This window comes from Geotrypetes seraphini, chromosome 1 (genome assembly GCF_902459505.1).
Source record: "Geotrypetes seraphini chromosome 1, aGeoSer1.1, whole genome shotgun sequence".
NCBI lineage: Eukaryota > Metazoa > Chordata > Amphibia > Gymnophiona > Dermophiidae > Geotrypetes > Geotrypetes seraphini.
Window position 1 is genome coordinate 351,837,609 of NC_047084.1, and position 21,028 is coordinate 351,858,636.

Genomic DNA, 21,028 nt, shown 5'->3' on the forward strand with positions numbered 1-21,028 from the left:
TTGTGTTTATATATTTAGTTTTGCCTGTGCATTCTTGGGCTCTGACATCCAGTATACCGAGTTGTTCCAGAATGTACCAGTTCTTATGTCAGTGATGTCACTGGAAAGTTTCAGTTTGTCTACCTCTGCTGCTATGGTGTCATAACCCACTGATCTGAACAGGTCTAGCAGGTCTCAAGAAAAGGAAATGAACAGGTATGAATAATTCCACCTTTCAAGAATGTGCGATCTATAAAAAAAAGTCACCCAGTAAAAAAGTCTTTTGGATGATTATCATGATCTTACTTACTATCTAAGGAACTTTTGGCTGCTAGTTTCTGCATTCCATTCAAAATCCTTATATTGCCTCAAAAGGCTCTTTACACATTTGAACTTTGTTTCCCCTCCAGTTAGAAGATGTAAACTTAAAGACATCATCAACACCTTTTCTCACATCAGGCAGCACTATAGGGTAAAGATCTAGAACAATTGCTTACGCCTACTTCTTATGGGGAATTTAGGAAACGCCTAAAACATATCTGTTCCTGAAACTGTTATTATTATTCCCTAATTTTTTTATGTAATGCGCTTACTTTATACAATTCAATCACATCTCTGCATTCTCGGCAATATTTACTTGAGGTTCAATTTGCATGAAGATTGGCTTAAACTACGTTCATCGTTCTTATTTTCAGGTTGTAGCCCAGTGTTGTGTAATGGATTACCTTTTTACATCTGTTCATGATTGTCATTTGCCAAAGTACGTCTGTAATTGAGCCTTCCTTTTGGACTAATATCCCCAAATTACAGCTACCATTGGCTGTTTGCCACAGACAGCTACCAGTTAAAGTTTTTTACGTTTACATGTGTTTTGTATTTCACATCATCCTTATGGTGTCCCGCCCCTTTTCTTTAATATATTGTTCTATTGTCAATTATAAAGAATGGATTGTACTTTTATCTTTTTGTAGACATCTGTTTTGTATTTTCACCTATCCTTATTGGTATTTATTGTAAACCGCTTAGATATATTTTTGACTTTGCCGAATATCAATGATGATAACGCTTATTTCTTGCCAAATATCGATGATAACGCTTATTTCTTGCCAAATATCAATGATAACGCTTATTTCTTGCCGCATTAGTAACAAAATTGTTGGATGATTTTGTTTTTAGGTGAAGCCTAAACATTTGGCATGCATTGGAATCTCTTGCTTTCAGTTAGCTGCTCGAGTAGTCGAAGAAGACTGCAATATACCATCAACACATGATGTCATTCGTATCAGCCAGTGCAAATGCACGGTGTCCGACATGAAAAGGATGGAAAAAATCATTTCTGATAAACTGCACTTTGAGTTTAAAGCTACTACTGCCTTAACATTTTTACACTTGTATCATAGCATTGTGCTGTGCCATACCTTAAAAAGGTGAGTGTAAGCTGAGAGCAAACCTTTTTTTAGACTTAAGTGTCACATTCATTGCTCATCAGTTTAATTGGCACGGAAACTGTGTAGGTCAGCCCACATAGCTTTTGTTTGGTGCACAGTTATTAAGCCTGAGAATTCTGGTTTGATTCCATTATCTACTATTCGGTGAATATCCAAAAATATCACTTATCCACCCTGTAAAGTTTAACATATGAAGATATATGTATTTTTGTACTATATTGTGTAAGCAGACATCATGAGAAATGGCAGTGATTACTGGTAGAGGAACTCTGGAAAAACTTTTTAAATTTTGCTTAGCTGTGTTGTGTTTTGTGCAGAACTTTTCCATTGTAAGGCTTAAAATCCTCCCCCTGTTGTTTCCCTCGCTCATGCCTCTCCAGCTCCCTCTAACTCCCAGTAAGATGATTAATTCCTTATGTCCCTCTTAATCCCACACCTCTTCTTTGCCAGGCACATACATACCCTGCTTCCATTCTTTCTCCTGCCTACAAACACAACACTAGCTTTCATTGTTGCTCTCCCCACTCTCCATGGTACACGTTCAGCTTGAACTGCCCCACCCACACCAGTGGCACACACTCAAATTGGCTCTCCAACCATCCCACCCTCCTAGCAATACTTAACCCATTTATCTTGTTCTTCCTTCTCACTCTGATTGTACTGCAAGAGTTAGTGGTAGTGAATGGCTTCAAATTAGGCTACCTCTTCTTCGCACTGTGCGGTCACAGCTGTTCATTGGAAACTGTGCCAGCTTCTGCATAGTCAAATGACTAGTCATGCTCAGGAGGAGGAGGATGTGGCCCAATTTGCAGCTACTTGCCACCACCACTTTTTGCTGCATTTCTGTGGGCGATGGGGAGAGGGCTCAAAGAGAGCCACCAATGCCTGTTCTTTGCAGAATTCACAGGTGGAGAATTCTGCATTGCGTAAAATTGTCCCAAGAGCCACCTTGTGCTAAACTCGTAAGATTCGTGGCCTATTCTTAACATAGTGTACAGGGATCTGATATAATATTTAGAGATTCTGCCCCCTCTTAATATGTGCAGTCTGAAATGATATTTGAATTCTAGGAGATCGGGGTAGTTGGGAAATCCTTTGTGATCCTGGACACATCACACAGATGTGGGTACTTGGTTAACATTTCTCGTCTAGGAATGTTTAATTTTGATCTTAGAAGTTCAGTCTGTTGCCAGGATGTGCTGAAACCTGACTTCTTCCAATGTTGCTTTTAGTAAAATCTGACTTCAAGGGAATTTTTTTTTTTTGTACCTCTGTTCTGCATGCAAGGGATAAAACAGGCCCTTAGTTATTATCAGGAAACTAACCATTGAAGCAAGGTCTTTTATTAACTGAGAAATGCCAAAAGACCAGATGATATTTTTAAGGAGTGAACATGCAGCTTTTGTAGAGTTGATTCTGTGAAGAACCAACTTGCATAAAGTGACAAATTCTCTGACTCTTGAGACACTAGGCATTTCCCCAAATCTACAATAATTTTCAATCTATTAAGAAATTGGAGTAACAAGGTCTCATTTGCTGTCTCAGGTGGGGGGGGGGTATTTTTTTTCCCTTGTGTAAATATTGTTTCCTTTCATTTTTTTAGGAAAGAAGTATTGAGTCTGGACAGATTGGAAGCACAGCTGAAAGCATGCAGCTGTCGACTAATGTTTTCTAAGGCAAAGGTATGTATGTACATGTTATAAACCAGGGATCTCAAAGTCCCTCCTTGAGGGCCGCAGTCCAGTCGGGTTTTCAGGATTTCCCCAATGAATATGCATGAGATCTATGTGCATGCACTGCTTTCAATGCATATTCATTGGGGAAATCTTGAAAACCCGACTGGACTGCGGCCCTCAAGGAGGGACTTTGAGATCCCTGTTCTAAACACTTTTAAAACATTCTATATTACTCAATGTAATTGATTTTTACATGTCTTAATATATGATTTTTTTTTCTAGCCCTCAGTATTAGCCCTGTGCCTTCTCACTCTTGAAGTGGAGACTTTAAAATCAATAGAATTATTTGAAATTGCTCTTCATGTTCAAAAGCACTCCAAAGTAAGTGTATGTTTTCTGCTGTAACTTTCATGTTTATGCTTCAAATTGGTCAGAAAATTGCACAACTTATCTGTACCATATTCTGCAATTTACAGGTTGTTTTACATGTCAACATGTACAGTAGTCTTGAAGTTACTTTGAATAACTTGGCACTTATCATTTCCCTCTAAACATTACATTTAAGAGTGTAGTTATCAATGTGGACTTATTACCAACTTGTGCTATTTTTGCATAAGTCGCAGACCTAGTTAATAACCCAAGGTTAACGGTAAAATAACACTTCTCCCATAAAACTCCCCCCCCCCCTTTTTAGTAGGAAAAAGTATTAGTATCTGAAGCCATATCTCTTGTTCACCTACTTTTTCTGCCTTCCTTCTAACTTTAGAAACATTTTAGTCTCAAGTCATTCAGGCCTAGATGCGCTAAGAGGATTGGTAAGACTGTGTGGGTCTGCTCCAATCCGATTTTATTTTTATTTTTTTATTTTTTGGCCAATTCAGAAAGAGCTATTGATGCACTAAGAAGTTTGCATGCAAATGATTCACGCAGATGTTCGTTGTAATCCCCGACTTTGCCCTCTGATTGCTGTGAGAGCGACTCTCACACATGCACAGAGCTGGCAGGAGAAGCCCAAACAGCTGAGAGGCAGGGGAAAGCATCCTGACACTCGGCTGTTCAGGGCAGGAAGCCTTTTTTTCTTTCTTTTTTTAAAATGGGCACAGATGCTGTGCGTGTTACACATGCACAATATCTGCTCCATTAAAAAAAAAAAAAGAATTATGCATTGTTTTTCCGGTAGTGTTTCCCCTTCAGTTGTTTCCTGAAAATGTGATGACTTTGAATGTGGTATTCTTTTCTCTGTGTAACATTTTCACTGTGTTGACAATGGTGTTTTCTTGTACTGTAAGTGGTTTTGTCATCAATAAAAATTGTTTAAACACAAAAAAGGGGAAAAAGCCCCCAACCCCACTGATGACGGCCTTCAGATGGACGTTGCATCGGGAATCCCCCCTCCCACTGCGCTAGCAAAAATCGGCAGGTGGGATGGCAATTCCCTCCTGCCATTAGCCCCCCTCCCCCCAAGAGACAAAAATGGCAGGAAGGATGCCCACTCCTTCCTGCTATGTTGACCACCCTCCCCATGCATCACATGATGAACTGGGGAGGGAAAGGCCCGCCATTTTGGATTGGCAGGCCTACAAGTGGGACGAACTAAGATTTCCTTCTCCTACTTCTCTGAAAAGGTACTGGGGGGGAAGAGGTATGGGGGACCTCCAGTGGCAGAAGGGAGTGGGCATCTCCCCTGCTGTTTCACTTCTGCAGGTGGGGGGGGGGAGGAGGAATCACCATGGCAGGAGGGAGTGGGCATCCCTTCTGCCATTTTTTCTTGTGTGGGGGAGGTGGAGTCAGAATGGTAGGAAGAAGTGGGCATGCCTCCTTCTGTTTTCACTTGCATGGTGGTGGGGGGTCAGTTCCTGGTGCCAGTTCATGGTGGGGGGGGGCTCTTTTTTTTTTCCCTAATGGGGCAGATATTGTGCTTGTGTAACAGGCATAGCATCTGTGCCCATTATTAAAAAAAAAAGGTTAGACAAGTAAACGATTGGTCGTTTTGTTTTGTTTTTTTTGATCACTAAAAATTATTTTTTTTTTTTTAAAGTGCATCCGGAAGCCATGTTAGAGATCAATCGCTCTACTAGTTTACATGGCATTTTAATATTAATGAGCTTATTTGCATGGTCAGATAGGGGAATGAACGATTGTGCAGAAAACCAGGCGGTGAGCTGTTTTCTGCATTGGGTCGGCAAATGCGATCGTCGCTAAAGTTGTTAAAACAGGTTTAGCGACGGATCGCTGGCTTTAGTGTATCTGGGCCTCGGTGTGTTTCACTTTTTAAGCTGCTGATTCTTTTTAAATTCTGATTTGTCAAATCTCATCACTCTTATTCCCAGACTAGAGACCAGTAGTCTAGGGATCTAAAATAAAAAAGTGCTCTTAATATTTTCTCTCTTTAGGTAAATGACACAGACTTGGTATACTGGAGAGAGTTGGTAGCAAAATGCTTGGCAGATTATTCGTCTCCTGAATGCAGTAAACCTGATCATAAAAAGCTGGTCTGGATTGTTTCAAGACGTACAGCGCAGAATCTTCACAATAGCTACTACAGTGTCCCAGAGCTTCCAACTATTCCAGAAGGCAGCTGCTTCAGTGAAAGCGAAAGGTATGATGCTCTTTTGTTAACTTTATCCTTCCAGCGTTTGAATTCTTGTAGTGAAGATCTAGGACTGAGATATTACACAAAGGCTTTCAAGCAGTTTTGGCGATTCCGTTCCACGGGTTGCTTGGTTTTCAGAATTCTCAATGACTGTACATGAAACATGGGTATAATGGTTGTTGCAGCTTTCCGGGTCTTGCTGCATCTGGTCAGGTAGAACAGACATCTCAGCCATCATGCTGTTGCATTCTTCAGGGTATGCTTTGAGGTCTGCAGTTTGTCTTTATATTTAGTGGGTCCTCAAACCCAATTGGTTAGAGCTTGAGGTGAATGAGGCAAGAAAGTTCATTGGTCACCAATTTGAATTTTGATGGGAAAATAAATTGATCTCTTCCCCCCCACCCCCATTGAAAGGAAAATTATCTGGTTGGGTTTAAAGATGGCTGAAACATCGGTTCTTCCTGACCAGATGCAGTGAGACAGAGTCATCAGCATTAAGTATCATGGCTTTTGAATTCCAGGCTCTGGCAACCCCAGAGTTGCATTGTCATAGTGTAGCTGAGGAAAAGTAATCTGCTACAACCAACATGGATGTGTTGGTGGCAGTGCTGTGTGACCAGCTAGTGTACTAGGTCCAAGTAGACACTCCTGAGTGTGGCTCACAGGGAGCCAAGGCCCTGAAGTCCCAGAGGCGGCATGGTCACCACCAGCAGTAGCACTTAACTTGCATGAATAGCATTTCTGACTATTTGTATTAAGTAACAACACTGAATATACACAGTTGTGATCGTGCAAATATTGATCCATTTAGAGTTAGGTCTGTTATCCAGCAGCATTATTCAGTCACTGATACTGCTTTTCTGCCTCTCCTCTTACACGCCTCCTTAATTTTACAGATGTATGTGGCTCTTGAGCTGTTTTTAAACAGCATGATGACCCATTTGCTGCCTACTGGCAAATGCATAACCTGCTTGAATATTGACCCAGCTACATTTTAAAAAGTTAAGCATTTTTTAAATGACATTATGAGGGGTAATATATGGAAAGGGAGGGAGGGGAGATAGTTTATGGTATAAAATGAATGTAGAGTTTCAAGTGAAGAATGTATAGTATGACTTGAATTATTGTACACTTGTTTGCATAATGTAAAAACGAATAAAGATATTTAAAAAAAAAAAAAGTTAAGCATTTTAAAGATGTAATTTCTTAATTACAGGCAGCCAAAATATTACTTTGGCCCTGCAAATTATATTCCTGGTAACCGAGAGACTTTTAAAAAAAATGTTTTCTTGCAGAAAGAACATCTAATGTTGTAGTTGTCTGCTCTATCTTGCTTAACAGTATTCCAGGCTGTGACTTGACTGGACACTGTTGGCATAGAAAAGGAAGGCAGTTGGGACTATGGAGCCTTCACTCAAACAGGGACACAGGCTTCCATATGACCTGGCTAAACAGATGGCTCTGGGGGAGGGGGAGAATAGAGGTCAATAGCAACTGGATCTGTGGTCGGTCCAGAACAGGCTTTTGTCATGAGCCTACAGGAGGAAAAAAAAAAATTTTAAATGTTTTGTGCGGTCCCCCCCTTGCTCCCCAAGTGTCAAGCCCATTTAACCTATTAACCTTTAGGTTTGCAAAGATAAGAAAGGCAGAACAGCCATGGAACAAATTTTGAGAGGCATATCATACTGAACAAAACCTTGGTTTAGGATTGAGATTTATTATTGCTATGTTATGCACAAAACTAACCTAATTGGAGACAGGTGCCCCAGGGACTAGACTAGTGTAAAATCAGGCTGACATCCAGAATGACTCTGAACAATTTCGGTACTTTTGTGAAAGTAGTGTTGATGGAATGTGTTTCCTAATCTCTTGCTCTGGCCTGACCTTTTCAGTTTTACACCTTGGACTGGAAACATGGATGATTGTAAATTGTGATAAATGTTTCTTTTGTGGTTTGTTTGTGTTTTTAGTGAGGACTCCTGTGAAGATATGAGCTGTGGAGAAGAAAGCTTAAGCAGCTCTCCGCCCAGTGACAGTGAAGGCTCCTTCTTTGAGAGTTTCAAACCTAGAGCCAAGCTTCGCACGTTCATTTGTCAAGTTTAGCCATTTAATTACCTTCATCCCATCTTGGAACTTCAGCAAGCACCCATGTCCCTTTTTATAGCACTCATTTCGTTTCCTCTAATGGCTAGCTTTGACGTGGAATCTTGTAACGGTTAAGAAAGCTGCTTACATTTTTTTTTAAATCCTTGTTCATTTTATAAATCTAATCACTTTATTTGTACTAAAGCATTTACAGAATTGAAAGTATGTCTTGCAAGTAGTGTCGTTATAGTATACACTTCCAGCAAATACCAGTGGACTTTATTTTTCCCATTTCACTACATTGTTTTCTGGCTAGTGCGAATGTACTCTTGTTATGAAATGAATCGTGAACAAATTCAGACTTCAGCTTTTACAGTTTGGGTTGCAGATCTCTTGAAGAGGACTTTTTAAGTGAAACATCTAATATGCTTAGTATTGTGCGTTTAGTATGAATGGGGGTATAGTCTGTTTCTGTTTGTAACATACTATGCATACACCAGAGGTCGGGTATAGTTGCTTCAAAGCCAGGAAGCAGCAAATGAATCCCCAGTGTAAATAAACAAGAATCCCATTTTCTAAAGACTTATAATATAAGTGGTGGTTATGGGAAAGGGAGCATAAATGGCACTAAATCCAGAATATAATCCAGCATTCCCATTCAGTAGTATGGTTGCACACCACTGGGGCTCTTATTTGATACTTTATCATGCTTGTGCTTGCCACAGTTGCTTTCTGCAGTATTCTTTCTAACCCCAAATCCTTTTATAGTTCATACTTATCTGTCTTTTATTTGTAGCTAGTTATAGGTCAAATTCTATTGCTGTAGGATCACACAAAAATGATAACAAATCAAATATCCTACATTTGACAATTTATATGCTTTTTTTTTTTTTTTTTTTTTTTTGAACGCCTCAGAAGTGGCCGTTGTCAGCAAACACTTCATGCTAACAACTATGGCCAACTAACACCTCCCCAAACGTCCATAAAACAATCTTAAATTTCATAAGCGCTTGATAATGCATGTTTGACTTTTAAGGCCCATATTAAGAGCAAAACGCCGTTTAAAAGACCTTTTTAAAACAAATTTCAAGGCACCTACCGGCGTCAGAATCACCACCTATGTAGGTGCTTTACAGTGCCTAACAGCACTGTAGGTGTGGCTTACACCAGTAGTAGCGTTAGGTGCCGTAGGCACGATTTCAGGTCAAAGGTAGGCGCTGGAAATGTAGGCCTAGAAACTCTGGCCTATATTTGTCGCCTGTCTTTCCCTAGGGCTCGGATTCTCTAAATGGCGCCGTTGTGTGATTAACTTGGCAATCGTGCGCCGTTTAGAGAATCTGGGCCTAAATTAACTTCTCAGCTTATTAGAAAGGGAAAACAAAAAAATTGTATAAACTGCAGGAGAGCCAGTTGCAGGAAAGAGTGGCCTAGTGGTTAGAGCTAGAGCCTTGGCACCCTGAGGTTGTGGGTTCAAATCCTTTGTTGCTCCTTGTGACTCTGGGCAAGTCTTTCAATCCTCCATTGCCCCAGGTACATTAGATAGATTGTGAGCCCACCGGGACAGTTAAGAAAAATGCTTGAGTACCTGCTTGTAAACTGCTTAGATAACTTTGATAGGCGGAATATAAATACCTAAAAAATACATTTTTGTGTTTTTCTTTTTAATAAATGAGAAGAGAAATTCATTCAAGATCTAAATATGTACATTATCAAGAGGTTATGAAATTTCAAATAAGATTGTTTTATGGATGTGTGAGGAGGTGTTAGTTGGCCTTAGTTGTTATTGTTAGCATGAAGTGTTGGGCTGACAACAGCCACTTCTGAAGATTCTAAAAAAGCATATAAATTGTCAAATGAGGATATTTGATTTTTCTTTTTTTTGCGCATTTGAAAGCAAGCCAACTTCATTTCTGTGTAGTCTCACAGCTGCTGCAATCTTTTTCTGAAAGAAGACTTGGGCCCTCTTTTACTAAGGTGCGATAAGTGATTTAGCGCGCACTAAATCAACGAGTGCTCAAACCGCTAATGCGTCCATAGGATAACATGCACGCGTTAGCATTCAGTGCACACTATTTACCGTGTGCTAAAAAGCATAGTGCACCTTAGTAAAAGAGGGGATTGGTGTGTTTGATGCTAGATCAACAGCATTTTTAACATTTTGAATTTTAGTGTGTGCAAAGAAAACATTCCGTAGATACATGAAACATTTTGAATAACTTTTAGTTGAACAAACCTTATAGTCGGATATTTATATGCTCATTTGTAAAAATTTAGCACCAAGACGATGTCATGCTGTATAGAATTACATGATAAATGTGAAATTTGGTATACATACGTTGTTTGGAGGGGGAGGGGGTTAAATATTGCTGTATGCTTTAATATTTTGAAATGTCCGGAAAAGAACTGATAATCCAGAAATCCTGCTGGTAAAAACATGCCAAGTAATGAAATGTGAAAAATCCTAGATGATGATTGTCAGGGGTTTCTTAAAGAATCTTATGAAATTAATGATTTAAGTATGTGTGCCTTGTTAATGTAAAAATGTATACAAACTTGTTTAAGAAAATGCACAAAGTGTAAATAAAAAAAAAAAAATGTACATAAACCTTTTTTAAGCCAAGTAAAGAACAGAAAAGATACTGTTATTTTTTATATATGTAACATTTTCTGTACATGGCTTCATCTGCTATAAAATTTATAGTGTGTAGATAGTAATTTATTGCATATGTCATTTGATATAATATTGTATATTAGACTTGTTTTGTATTACAAGCCTCGGTTCAACATCCAAAATAAATTTTTAACAAATCTTTTTAATTCACTCACTTTTCTTGAATGTAGCAGATAGTTAAGTTCTTGGTTAGGTCTATAGAAAAAGTAGAATGGGTGTGAGAATGTATATAGAAACATACATATTGTGCATGTGCAGCCCTTGTTCTGTGGGTACTATATTTGATCCACTTTAGAGGTTACTGAGTAGAGAATGACATGGGGACAAAGTTTGTCACCACGATATCGGTCTGATCCCATCTGCATCAGAAGGTAGAACTGGCAAAGTAAAGGTCAGGAGCAGGCCTATGAGGATCAGCTGCATAAGGTGTGGGGGGGAGTGGAGCATGGGAGGGAAGGGAAAGAGGTGCCAGACCAAGGAGGGTTGCTTCTGAACCCGGGGGGGGGGGGTAGACCAGTAGGAAAAAGAGAGAGATACTTGATCTGCAGGATCAGGAGGGATCAGCTGGATCTGGAGGGAATGGAGAGGTGCTGCACCTGGGGAAGAGAAAATGGAAAGAGATGTTGAACTAAGCAAAGGGATGAAGTTAGAGGGAGTGAAATAATGAGCACATAGGGAAGGGAGGGAAAATAGGGAGAGACAGAGGCAGGTATACAGAAGCAGGGGAAATGATGGGCATGGAGAAGAGCATAGGGACAGGGACTCAAAGGGAGATTATGCATGGGGGATAGTAATACATGGACAAAGAGGAGCAATGCGAGACATGGGAGGGGGTATGTGGTTACAGTAGGGAGATGCTAGACATGGGAGAGAATAGGAACACAAAGGAGATGCTGGACTTGGGGAGCTTAGGAATACAGAGGAGTGATGCTTGGCAAAGGGGGAGGGAATAGGGACATGGTGGTGATGATGAATGTGGGGAGATGCTGGATAGGGAAAGACAGATACACAGATGGAAGATGGATGGTGAGCATGGAGAAAGAAGAAATGTCAAATGAACAGGAGACCCTGGCAAGTGGCAAAAATCCAGATGGAATAAAAAACCAGAGCCTGGGACCAATATGATTTTAAAAAATAATTAAACAAAAGGTAGACAAAATTTTATTTTCTATTTGTGATAAGAATATGTCAGATTTGAAATGTGTATCCTGCCAGTGCTGATATTTAGGGCAGAAATTTTGGAGAGGATTTCAAAGCCCACTACCAGGCTGTACTGTTTCCAGTAGGCTTAGGTCTCACTCTGGCCAGGGGGCATTTGTCCTGGCCAGCATCCCTGGCATGTGTGATCTTTATATATTGCACAGTATAGGAAAAAATGGATCTTTGTTCTCTATTGTTGTACTACATGGAAGGTGTGGCTTGTTGAGATTTTAATTTATATAATTTTTGGTCAGCTGTTATATGTTTTCCATTTGCATTCTGTGTGTGTGACGGAGATATTCTATTAGTATGATTTTTTCTATATAGCATTCTGGAGTAATTTGGCTTGTTCAATTTTCTCGATAATGGAGGACATATTTTTAAGGAGGAGAAGAGAGACTGCTTTTGTTGATCCCTCTTATGTATTGTGTATGATTTTATAAAAGACAATTGATAACTTTTTCCATGATTAAAAAAGTAAAAAAAAAAAAAAAAAACATTTCTTTTCCTAGTAATCCTTGATTCACCTCAATTTTGCAAAGGGAGGCACTGATTGCAAATAGCAAATAAGAATTGCCACTGCTGGGTCAGACAAGTGGTCCATTGTGCCCAGCAGTCCACTCCCGTGGCAGCCCTTAGGTCAAAAACAAGTACCCTAACAGTCTAGCCTTGCCTACGTATGTTCTAGTTCAGCAGGAACTTGTCTAACTTTGTCTTGAGTCCCTGGAGGGTGTTTTCCCCTATAACAGAGCGTTCCAGATTTCTACCACTCTCGGTGAAGAAGAACTTCCTTACGTTTGTATGGAATCTATCCCCTTTTAACTTTAGAGAGTGCCTTCTTGTTCTCTCTACCTTGGAGAGGGTGAACAACCTGTCTTTATCTACTAAGTCTATTTCCTTCATTATCTTGAATGTTTCGATCATTTCCCCTATGTCTCCTCTTTTCAAGGGAGAAGAAGCCCAGTTTCTCTAATCTCTCACTGTACAGAAACTCCTCCAGCCCCTTAACCATTTTATTTGCTCTTCTCTGGACCCTTTCGAGTAGTACAGTACTATGTCCTTCTTTGTGTACGGCGATCAGTGCTGGACGCAGTATTCCAGGTGGGGGCATATCATGGCCCATTACAGCAGCATGATAACCTTCTCCGATCTGTTTGTTATCCCCTTCTTAATCATTCCTAGCATTCTGTTTGCCTTTTTCGCCGCCGCTGCACATTGCATGGATGGTTTCATTGACTTGTCTACCAGTACTCCTAAGTGTCTTTCCTGGGGGGTCTCTCCAAGTACTGCACTGGACATCCTGTATTCGTGTATAAGATTTTTGCTACCGACATGCATCACCTTACACGTATCCATGTTAAACCTCATTTGCCATGTCGTGACCCATTTCTCGAGTGTGTTTGTCATGTTGCAGGTCTTCGCAATCCTTCTGTGTCTTCACTACTCTCAACTTCGAATCGTCTGCAAATTTAATCACCTTGCTCGTACCAATTTCCAGGTCATTTATAAATATGCTGAAGAGCACGGGACCAAGCACCAACCCCTGCGGCACTTCACTTGTGACGCTTCTCCAGTCCGAGTATTTACCCCCACTCTCTGTTTCCTGTCCGCCAACCAGTTTTTAATCCACGTGAGTATTTCACCCTCTATTCCATGGCTCGCAATTTTTCGAAGTGGTCGTTCTTGTGTGACCTTGTCGAATGCCTTCTGAAAATCCAGATATATAATGTCGACCGAGTAACCTTTGTCTATCTGCCTGTGTATTCCCTTGAAGAAGTGCAGTAAGTTCGACAAGCAAGATCTTCCTTTGCTGAAGCCGTGCTGGCTGGTCCTCATCAGATTGTGTCCGTCAAGGTGATCAATGATGCAGTCCTTTATCAGCACCTCTACCATCTTTCCCGGTACCGAGGTCAGACTCGCCGGTCTGTAGTTTCCCGGATCTCCCCCTCGAACCTTTCTTGAAGATCAGCGTAACATTTGCCAATTTCCAGTCTTCCGGAATCCTTCCTGATTTGATCGACAGATTGGTTATTAGTTGGAGCAGTTCAGCTATAACCCCTTTCAGTTCCTTGATTATCCTCGGATGGCCGTCATGTCCCAGGAATTTATCATTTTTAAGCCTATCAATCTGCCTGCATACCTCTTCTAGATGACCGTCAACCCTGTCAATTTCCCATCTTCTTTTCCTGCATATAGCCTGTCGGCTTCTGGTATGTTGTGTATATCCTCTTCGGTAAATACAGATGCAAAAAATGTGTCCAATTTGTTGGTGATGGCTTTGTTCTCCTTTAGTCCTCCCTTTATTCCATGTTCATCCAACTGCCCCACTGCTTCCTTCGCGGGTCGTTTCCCCTTAATGTATTGAAAGAATGGCTTGAAGTTTTTGGCCTCCTTAGCTATTTTTTCCTCATAGTCTCTTTTGGCCCCTCACCGCCTTATGGTACCTACTTTGTTGTTTGTGTTTGTTCCAGTTTTTGTCCGTTTTTGACCTTTTCCATTCCTTAAAGCCTGATAAAGAAAAACCAAGCAATCTTACATTTTTATACTCATTGTCAAATTTATTGCACCACAAATCAGCCTAGCCACAGTACTCTGCATCCATTGCAATTTTCCCAGAACTCTCAGGGAAAATTCATATACAGTCTGTTGGTAGCCCCAATTGCAGGAGCCTGAGAGTCAGATGGCTCATTTGCATATTGTAAAGGGTCTAACTGGACTGTTCTTTTAAACTCTGTTCTCCAGTTGGAAGAGGGAAAGCAAGGAAGCCAGTATGCCGGTAAAGGTTTACAGGAAGGCCTCCAAGAAGTTGCATTCACCCTCTTTCTGAAGGAGCGGACATTGATGATCTTACCCTGAGCATGTTTTCAGCAATCTAGAAAGAGATAAGGTGTCAATGACTTGATATAAATAAGCAAATCATGCCAAATCTTTGCTCCAATTAAATTAAAAGACAATTGATAATAGTGCTTCCTGATTCAGGGAAAAAATTTTCGATTTGATTTGGCCTATCAAATCGATTCTTTTATGATTCGCTTTTCCTGCCCAACATATGCTTTTTTTTGTTTTGTTTTGTTTTTCAAATTAGAGAGCTGCACGGTGACGAAGGGAATCCCGCGGGTTCCCCCTTCGGGTCACAGGGATCCCTAGGGGACGCCCCCTAGGGTCACGGGATTCCTGCGGGTTTGGATGCATTTGAGCCGCGAGGCTCGTCTTCTTTTCCCTACCTGCCCTGCCGCAGCACACAGCCAACCCGGAGGTCTTCCACGATGTCAGTGCTGACATCGGAGGGAGGGCTTAAGCAAAGCCCTCCCTCCCTCTTGACGTCAGCGCTGACATCGGGAGGACTTCGGTCGGCTGTGTGCTGCGGCAGGGCAGGTAGAGAAAATTTAAGGCAGTGGTGTACCGCGGGAGGGGGAGGTCCACCCTGGGGCAGCTTTAGGGGGGTGCAGAGCCGGCCAGATCCCCTTACCTTCGTGGCGCTTTCCCCCGACCGACCGACCGACAACAGGCCCGGTCCGACAAAACTCCCTGCCCTGTAGTCGCAAATCTAAATTACCTTCTTACAGCAGCTGGATTCAGGGCAGGGAGGTTTGTCGGACCGGGTCTGTTCTGTTGTCGGTCAGGCGGGGAAGTGCCACAAAGGTAAGGGGCAGGGAGGGAGAAAGGGAGGAAAGGTGGAGTGGAAAGGAAAAGACGCTTAAGGGAAATGGGTAAAACTGAGGGGGGAGAAGGACACTGAAAGGACAAGGGGAAGACCGGGGGGGGGGGGGGAGAAGGATGCTACCAGGACATGGGGAAGATGGGGGGAGAAGGATGCTGACAGGACATGGGGAAGATTGGGGGGGGGAGAAGGACGCTGAAAGGAAATGGGGAAGACGGGGGGGGGAGAAGGATGCTGAAAGCACATGGGGGAGAGAAGGATGCTGAAAGCACATGGGGAAGACAGATGGAGGAGAAGGACACTGAAAGGACATGGGGAAGACAGAGGGGGGAGAAGGACGCTGAAAGGACATGGGGAAGATGGGGGGGAGAAGGATACTGAAAGCACATAGGGAAGACGGGGGGAAGAAGGATACTGAAAGCACATGGGGAAGACAGAGGGATGAGAAGGATGCTTAAGGGAGAGGGAGGAGAAGGATGCTTAAGGGAAATGGGGAAGAGAGAGTGGGGAGAAGATGCTGGAAGGGAAGAAGACAGAGATGCCAGACTATGGGGGGGAGCGGAGGGAAGAAGATGGGTGCCAGACCAATTTGGAAGGGGGGAGAAAGGGAGAGGCACAGTAACAGAGCAAATGGAAGACGCAGAGAGAAGGAATTGAATGAGAACATGAGGAAAGCAGAAACCAGGCAAAAAATTCTATTTTTTTTTTTTTTTTTGCTTTAGAATAAAGTAGTTTATTAGTTGTGTTGATAAAAATTTATAAACATTAGAGGCTCTGGTAGAAACCCGTTTACAAAGTATGTTTTCTTCCCAATTAATATTTCCAAATTAATAAAGTATCTTTGCTTATTTGTAAATGGGTTTTTACCAGAGCCTTTAATTCAGTAGCATAATTAAATGAAATAACTATTGCTGAAGTTTATAGGGACGGGCGGGGACGGAGGGGATTTCTTGTGGGGATGGTGGGATTCCTCATGGGGATGGGTGGGATTTCTGTCCCCACGCAACTCTCTATTTCAAATGTCCTGGCGGGTTTATTTTGTAGTCTTTCCACCCCCTCCTTTCCTCTTGCTGTTACATGCTAGCTTACACTCGCTAACACCAGCTCTGGCAGGATACACATTTCAAATCTGACATATCCAAACTGCCATATCCAACATTTGTTTCTTTCCTACTGTCTGCCCTCCATTTCCATATCCCCACTGTGAGACCTGACACCTCCGAGGTCTCCTAAAGCAGCAGCAACATTGTTCTGAATGGGCTACTCGTAGCCTGCCTCGCCAGTGCTTCCTTCTCCCACATGATCCTTGATGTCATCAGTGACATGACCAAGGGAAGGCCCTGGTGGGACATGTCACAGAGCAGCGCATTCAGAGTAATGCCACAGCTGACTGTTCACTGCCATAGGAGGCCTCGGAAGTATGTTGGGTCTCACCGGGAGGGTAGAGGGTGGCAGGGAGTGTTGGTTGCTGAATCGGTGAGTCTAATTTTATTGGAAAGTGAATCAATGTATTGATTTTGAATCAGCAAATTGGACAGCACTAATTGATGATACATTTTCAGTATTTTACTGTACATATAGCAATATCTTACAGTAATGTTCCATTAACAAGAAATAATAAAACAGCTAAAAGTGGTGTACTTCCTGTGAGTTGTTGAGAGTTGGAGCTCAGAGGGCTTATGAGAGTGGTGGTAACTGAGTAGAACGGCGAAACCTAAGCCTGCCTCTATTGCGTGGTGTTGACGTCATTCTAAACTCCTGGAACAGTTAAGTGTTACACTTACCTGTAGCATGGCCGCAGCACATAGCGAAAGGGGGGTGCCAGACACCTTAGGAGCCTTGAAGGAGTAAAGAAGGTCCTGGAACCTGGTAGAATTTTAGAGGCTCTTCCACATAATTGTAAGTCAACTCATTTGTACTGCTTTTATTATAATGAGGAAAAAAAGGTACCTCAGACTGCTAAAGGGGCTCAGGCCACTAATACTCCACAACAAGGCCCTATGGATAAGCATGGTTTTCAATGGCAGCCCTTACAAGATCAGCTGGAATCCCAGAAAGAACAAGCTTCACTCAGATCCCCTGATAGGACCTCTCCATCTATGCCTAGCACCTCCAAGACAGTGACCATATCACCTAGACTACTTGATCAGGAGGGACTGGCTAAAAAGGGTGCTGAGGGTATAACCTTGTCTGGAACTCAATTGGTTCATCTTCCTAAGCTATTGTCTACTAGCGTGGAAGGAAATGCTTTGCAATCTCTACAAGAAGATATTACTTTAAAGGATATTTGGTCAGTAGTGACTCAGATTGAGACTAGAATGGGGAACACTATGGCACAACTGTGTCAGTTCTCTCAGGACACAGTAGCTAAAATGAAGGATATGGAGAAGAAATTTAAGTGAACAGAGGCTGCAGAGAGTGGATCCTCAAATTACAGTACAACACTGAAGATGACTGGCTCTGCTACAGTGAAAGGCAGTCTATCCATCTGATATGAATTGGAGAGATTTGGAAAATTAATTGAGGACTAAGTATTGAATTTTCCTCAAACATTGTCTTCAGAAATATTGTTAACTAAGTATTTTAAAGAAGTTAAAGTTTTTCAGTTATATTATTTTTCCCAAAGATCTCAAGCTGTGAATGACAGGGAGGGAGCATTTTGACTTCCTGGAGAGGAGCAATCTTAATCTGACAGATTTCATGAATCTTCTATGGATAATATTTCTTCTAGGGCTACTCACCTTGTGACATTCACAACAAAGAGTGACAAAATTATGATATTGAAATTGTATTTTTTGTGGGAAAAGGCTCTACCGTATGTTTCCAGATGTGACTCATGCCACATAAGCCAAGAGAAAATTATTTCTACAATTAAAATCAAAAGTGTTGGCAATAGGGGGGTACTTTTTTTAAGGTTCCCTTGCAAATATATGATCTCAGGGCAAGGGAAGCAGTATGGGGCTCATTTTCAAAAAAGATGTCCAAAAACCAGTATATTATAAACTGGCACTTGGATGTATTAGTCAAAACATCCAAGTGGCCATTTTTGAAACTGACTTTCTGTTTTGTCTCCAGTGCATCTAACTCTTAAGGAGGGCATGCTTTGAGCGGGCTTAGGACTTGGACATTCTACAGGGATAATCAAATTTTTTAAACAAAACATCTAGGGCACCATTTAGACATTTAGGGCTAGACCTATTTTAAAAATAAAATAAGGGTCAAAAATGTGCCCAAACTGATCAGATGACCCCTGGAGGCATAATGGCATGACCCCCCCCCCTTACTTCCCCAGCTTCAGATGACCACACAGCTGAGCAAAGCAGAGGCACTTGATATAGTACTAGGAATAGTGTATTTAGTGGTGTACAAAACTAATTCAATTAAAATTACATTGTTATAAAACAGGGTGCTCGGTGGAACAAGAACAGTGCAATTACAACTCAGGTTGTCACAATAAGCAAGTAGAGCGGAGAAGCAATGTCTTTATTTATGTGAGCTACTGTGTATATTATATGTTTTTAACATTTTTCACCACAAATCAGCCTAGCTGCAGTACTCTGCATCCATTGCAATTTTCCCAGAACTTTCAGGGAAACACCTTCATATACAGAATTCAATAAGCTAGGGAGTGGAGATAGTTAATTAAAAGAAAAGCACCTCTAACCTGTGTTGGAGCCACTATTGCAGGAGCCAAAGCGTCAGGTCAGACAGCTCATTTGCATAGGGTGAAATTCTAACCAGACCTTTCCTTTAAACCAGGGGCATCCAACCTTGGCCCTCACCAAATCAGGTTTTCAGGATTTCCCAAATGAATATGCATGATATCTATTTGCATACAATGGAAGTAGTGCATGCAAATAGATCTCATGTAAATTCAATGGGGAAATTCTGAAAACCCGACTGGATTGTGGCCCTCAAGGACCGATGTTAGACAACCCTGCTTATTTAAAAATACCATCAAGGAAGCCCTGACCAGATGTATTCAATGTATTAAAGGTGGAAAGAAGAGCAAATGACAGTCATTATGGTGAAAAGGTGATAAAAGAGGTTATTAGAGCTAAAAGAACATTCTTTAAAGAATGGAAAAAGGATCTGAATGAAGAAAATAAGACACAACATAAGCACTGGCAAGTTAGATGCAAAGAATTGATAAGGAAGGCTGAAAGAGAAGCTTGCCATAGAGACAAAAACTCATAGTAACAACTCTTTCAGGTACGTCAGGAGTAGAAAGCCTATGAGGGAAACTTTAGGACTATTGAATCATCAAGGAGCAAAAGAGGCACTTGAGTGGGGGGAGAGGATATAGCAGACTGACTGAGTGAATTATTTGCTTCAGTCTTTACAGAAGATGCAATACCTCTACCAGAAATGGTAGAGGAACTGAAAGAAATCTCAGCGAACCTGGAAGCTGTACTGAGCTAAATCAACAAGATAAAGAGTGATAAATCACCTGGATGTAGGTATTTAAACATCTCTGTCATATCTTACTTCTTCCGCCTTTCCTCCAAAGTATACATATTGATATCTTTAAGTCTGTCCCCATACAACTTATCTAAACTAGAAAACTAGAAAACTACAAAAGGCAGAAATAGTCAAAGGGTTCAGAGAGTAGCCGCTCAAGGTAAATCACCTGTACACACAATGCAAAACATGCGTAAATTTAATAAGAATAAAGTGTAAGGTGCCCTCAGTGTGAGGGAACAGCGATGGGAGACAAGGCTCCAACGCTTCATAGAGTCAGGTAAAGGTAATATACCTCCACCTGCACACCATCACTGGCACCCAATGTGTGCAATAAATGAAAGGTGAAAACTCACAAATCAATAAAGTTAAATTAATATGTGTAACAAGTGAAAACCACTGAGCGACCACTCACTGAACCCCCCCAGCCAACTCCCCAACAAAAATCAAAAAATAACGGACTTAGCTGAAAGATGAAAGCATTCCTGAGGCTCAAAAAGCAAAACGCCACAGGATACCAGGTTCAACCAGCCTGGTTTCGGGACCAAACCCTTCTTCAGGAACCCATGATCACAAAGTGGTGGGAGTCCGAGTCAGCTGGAGGGAGGGTGGAGCTGTTCAGAGCAGGAAGAGCAGCTTTTTTTAAAACTGGGTACATGTGTGTTTGTGTGTTACATACCCATAACATATATGCCCATTTAAAAAAAAGTCATGCCAGGTTCCCCCCCCCTCTGATGTAGGATTACCAGGATGCACTGGGAAGAGGAATGCCCGTCATTATGAAGAGGCGGGTCTGCTGGCAGAAGGGCTTGGACATCCCTTCTCCTGCCAATCTTGTGAAAATAACATTTTTTTGGGGGGAATAGTGGGACGGAGGGATGTTTGGTTTTTAAAAAAATAGTTGTCAGGGCTTTACTGACACAATCAGAATTCAGGCACTGACAGGAAAGTAAGACTATGACAGCTCAGACCCTGTCAGTAACGCTTGCACGGGAAACAACGTATTTCTCTGCTCTATTACACAGAGTCTGAAAGCGTGGAGGGGCATAATCGAAAGGGACATCTAAGTCCGCTTACATCCATCTCGCAAGTCGTCCAAAGTTATAAAGAGCCTAAGACACATTTTCGAAAGAGACGTCCAACTTTTTTTACTTTTGAAAATCGTCTAATTATACGTCCTGCCGATCTGATCGTCCAAGCTGCTAAATCGTCCATCTATATACCACATTTCCGTCCAACTTTCCATCCAAATCC

The 21,028-nt window shown here is 41.6% G+C and overlaps 1 protein-coding gene across 2 annotated transcripts in view; it reads left to right on the plus strand.

Moving 5' to 3' along the window:
- Positions 1–8,580, plus strand: part of CCNG2 (cyclin G2) — a 33,041-nt gene extending 24,461 nt beyond the window's left edge. Inside the window, exons 4-8 of one of the 2 annotated variants that reach the window (XM_033964036.1) lie at positions 1,156–1,406; positions 3,031–3,109; positions 3,386–3,484; positions 5,497–5,702; positions 7,667–8,580. In XM_033964036.1, the coding sequence (XP_033819927.1) occupies positions 1,156–1,406; positions 3,031–3,109; positions 3,386–3,484; positions 5,497–5,702; positions 7,667–7,799 (768 nt within the window). In that variant the 3' untranslated portion in view covers positions 7,800–8,580. Of the gene's footprint in view, positions 1–1,155; positions 1,407–3,030; positions 3,110–3,385; positions 3,485–5,496; positions 5,703–6,592; positions 6,745–7,666 lie in introns of those variants that run through there. The other variant, XM_033964046.1, reaches the window with a different exon arrangement.
- The last annotated feature ends 12,448 nt before the right edge of the window (positions 8,581–21,028 follow it).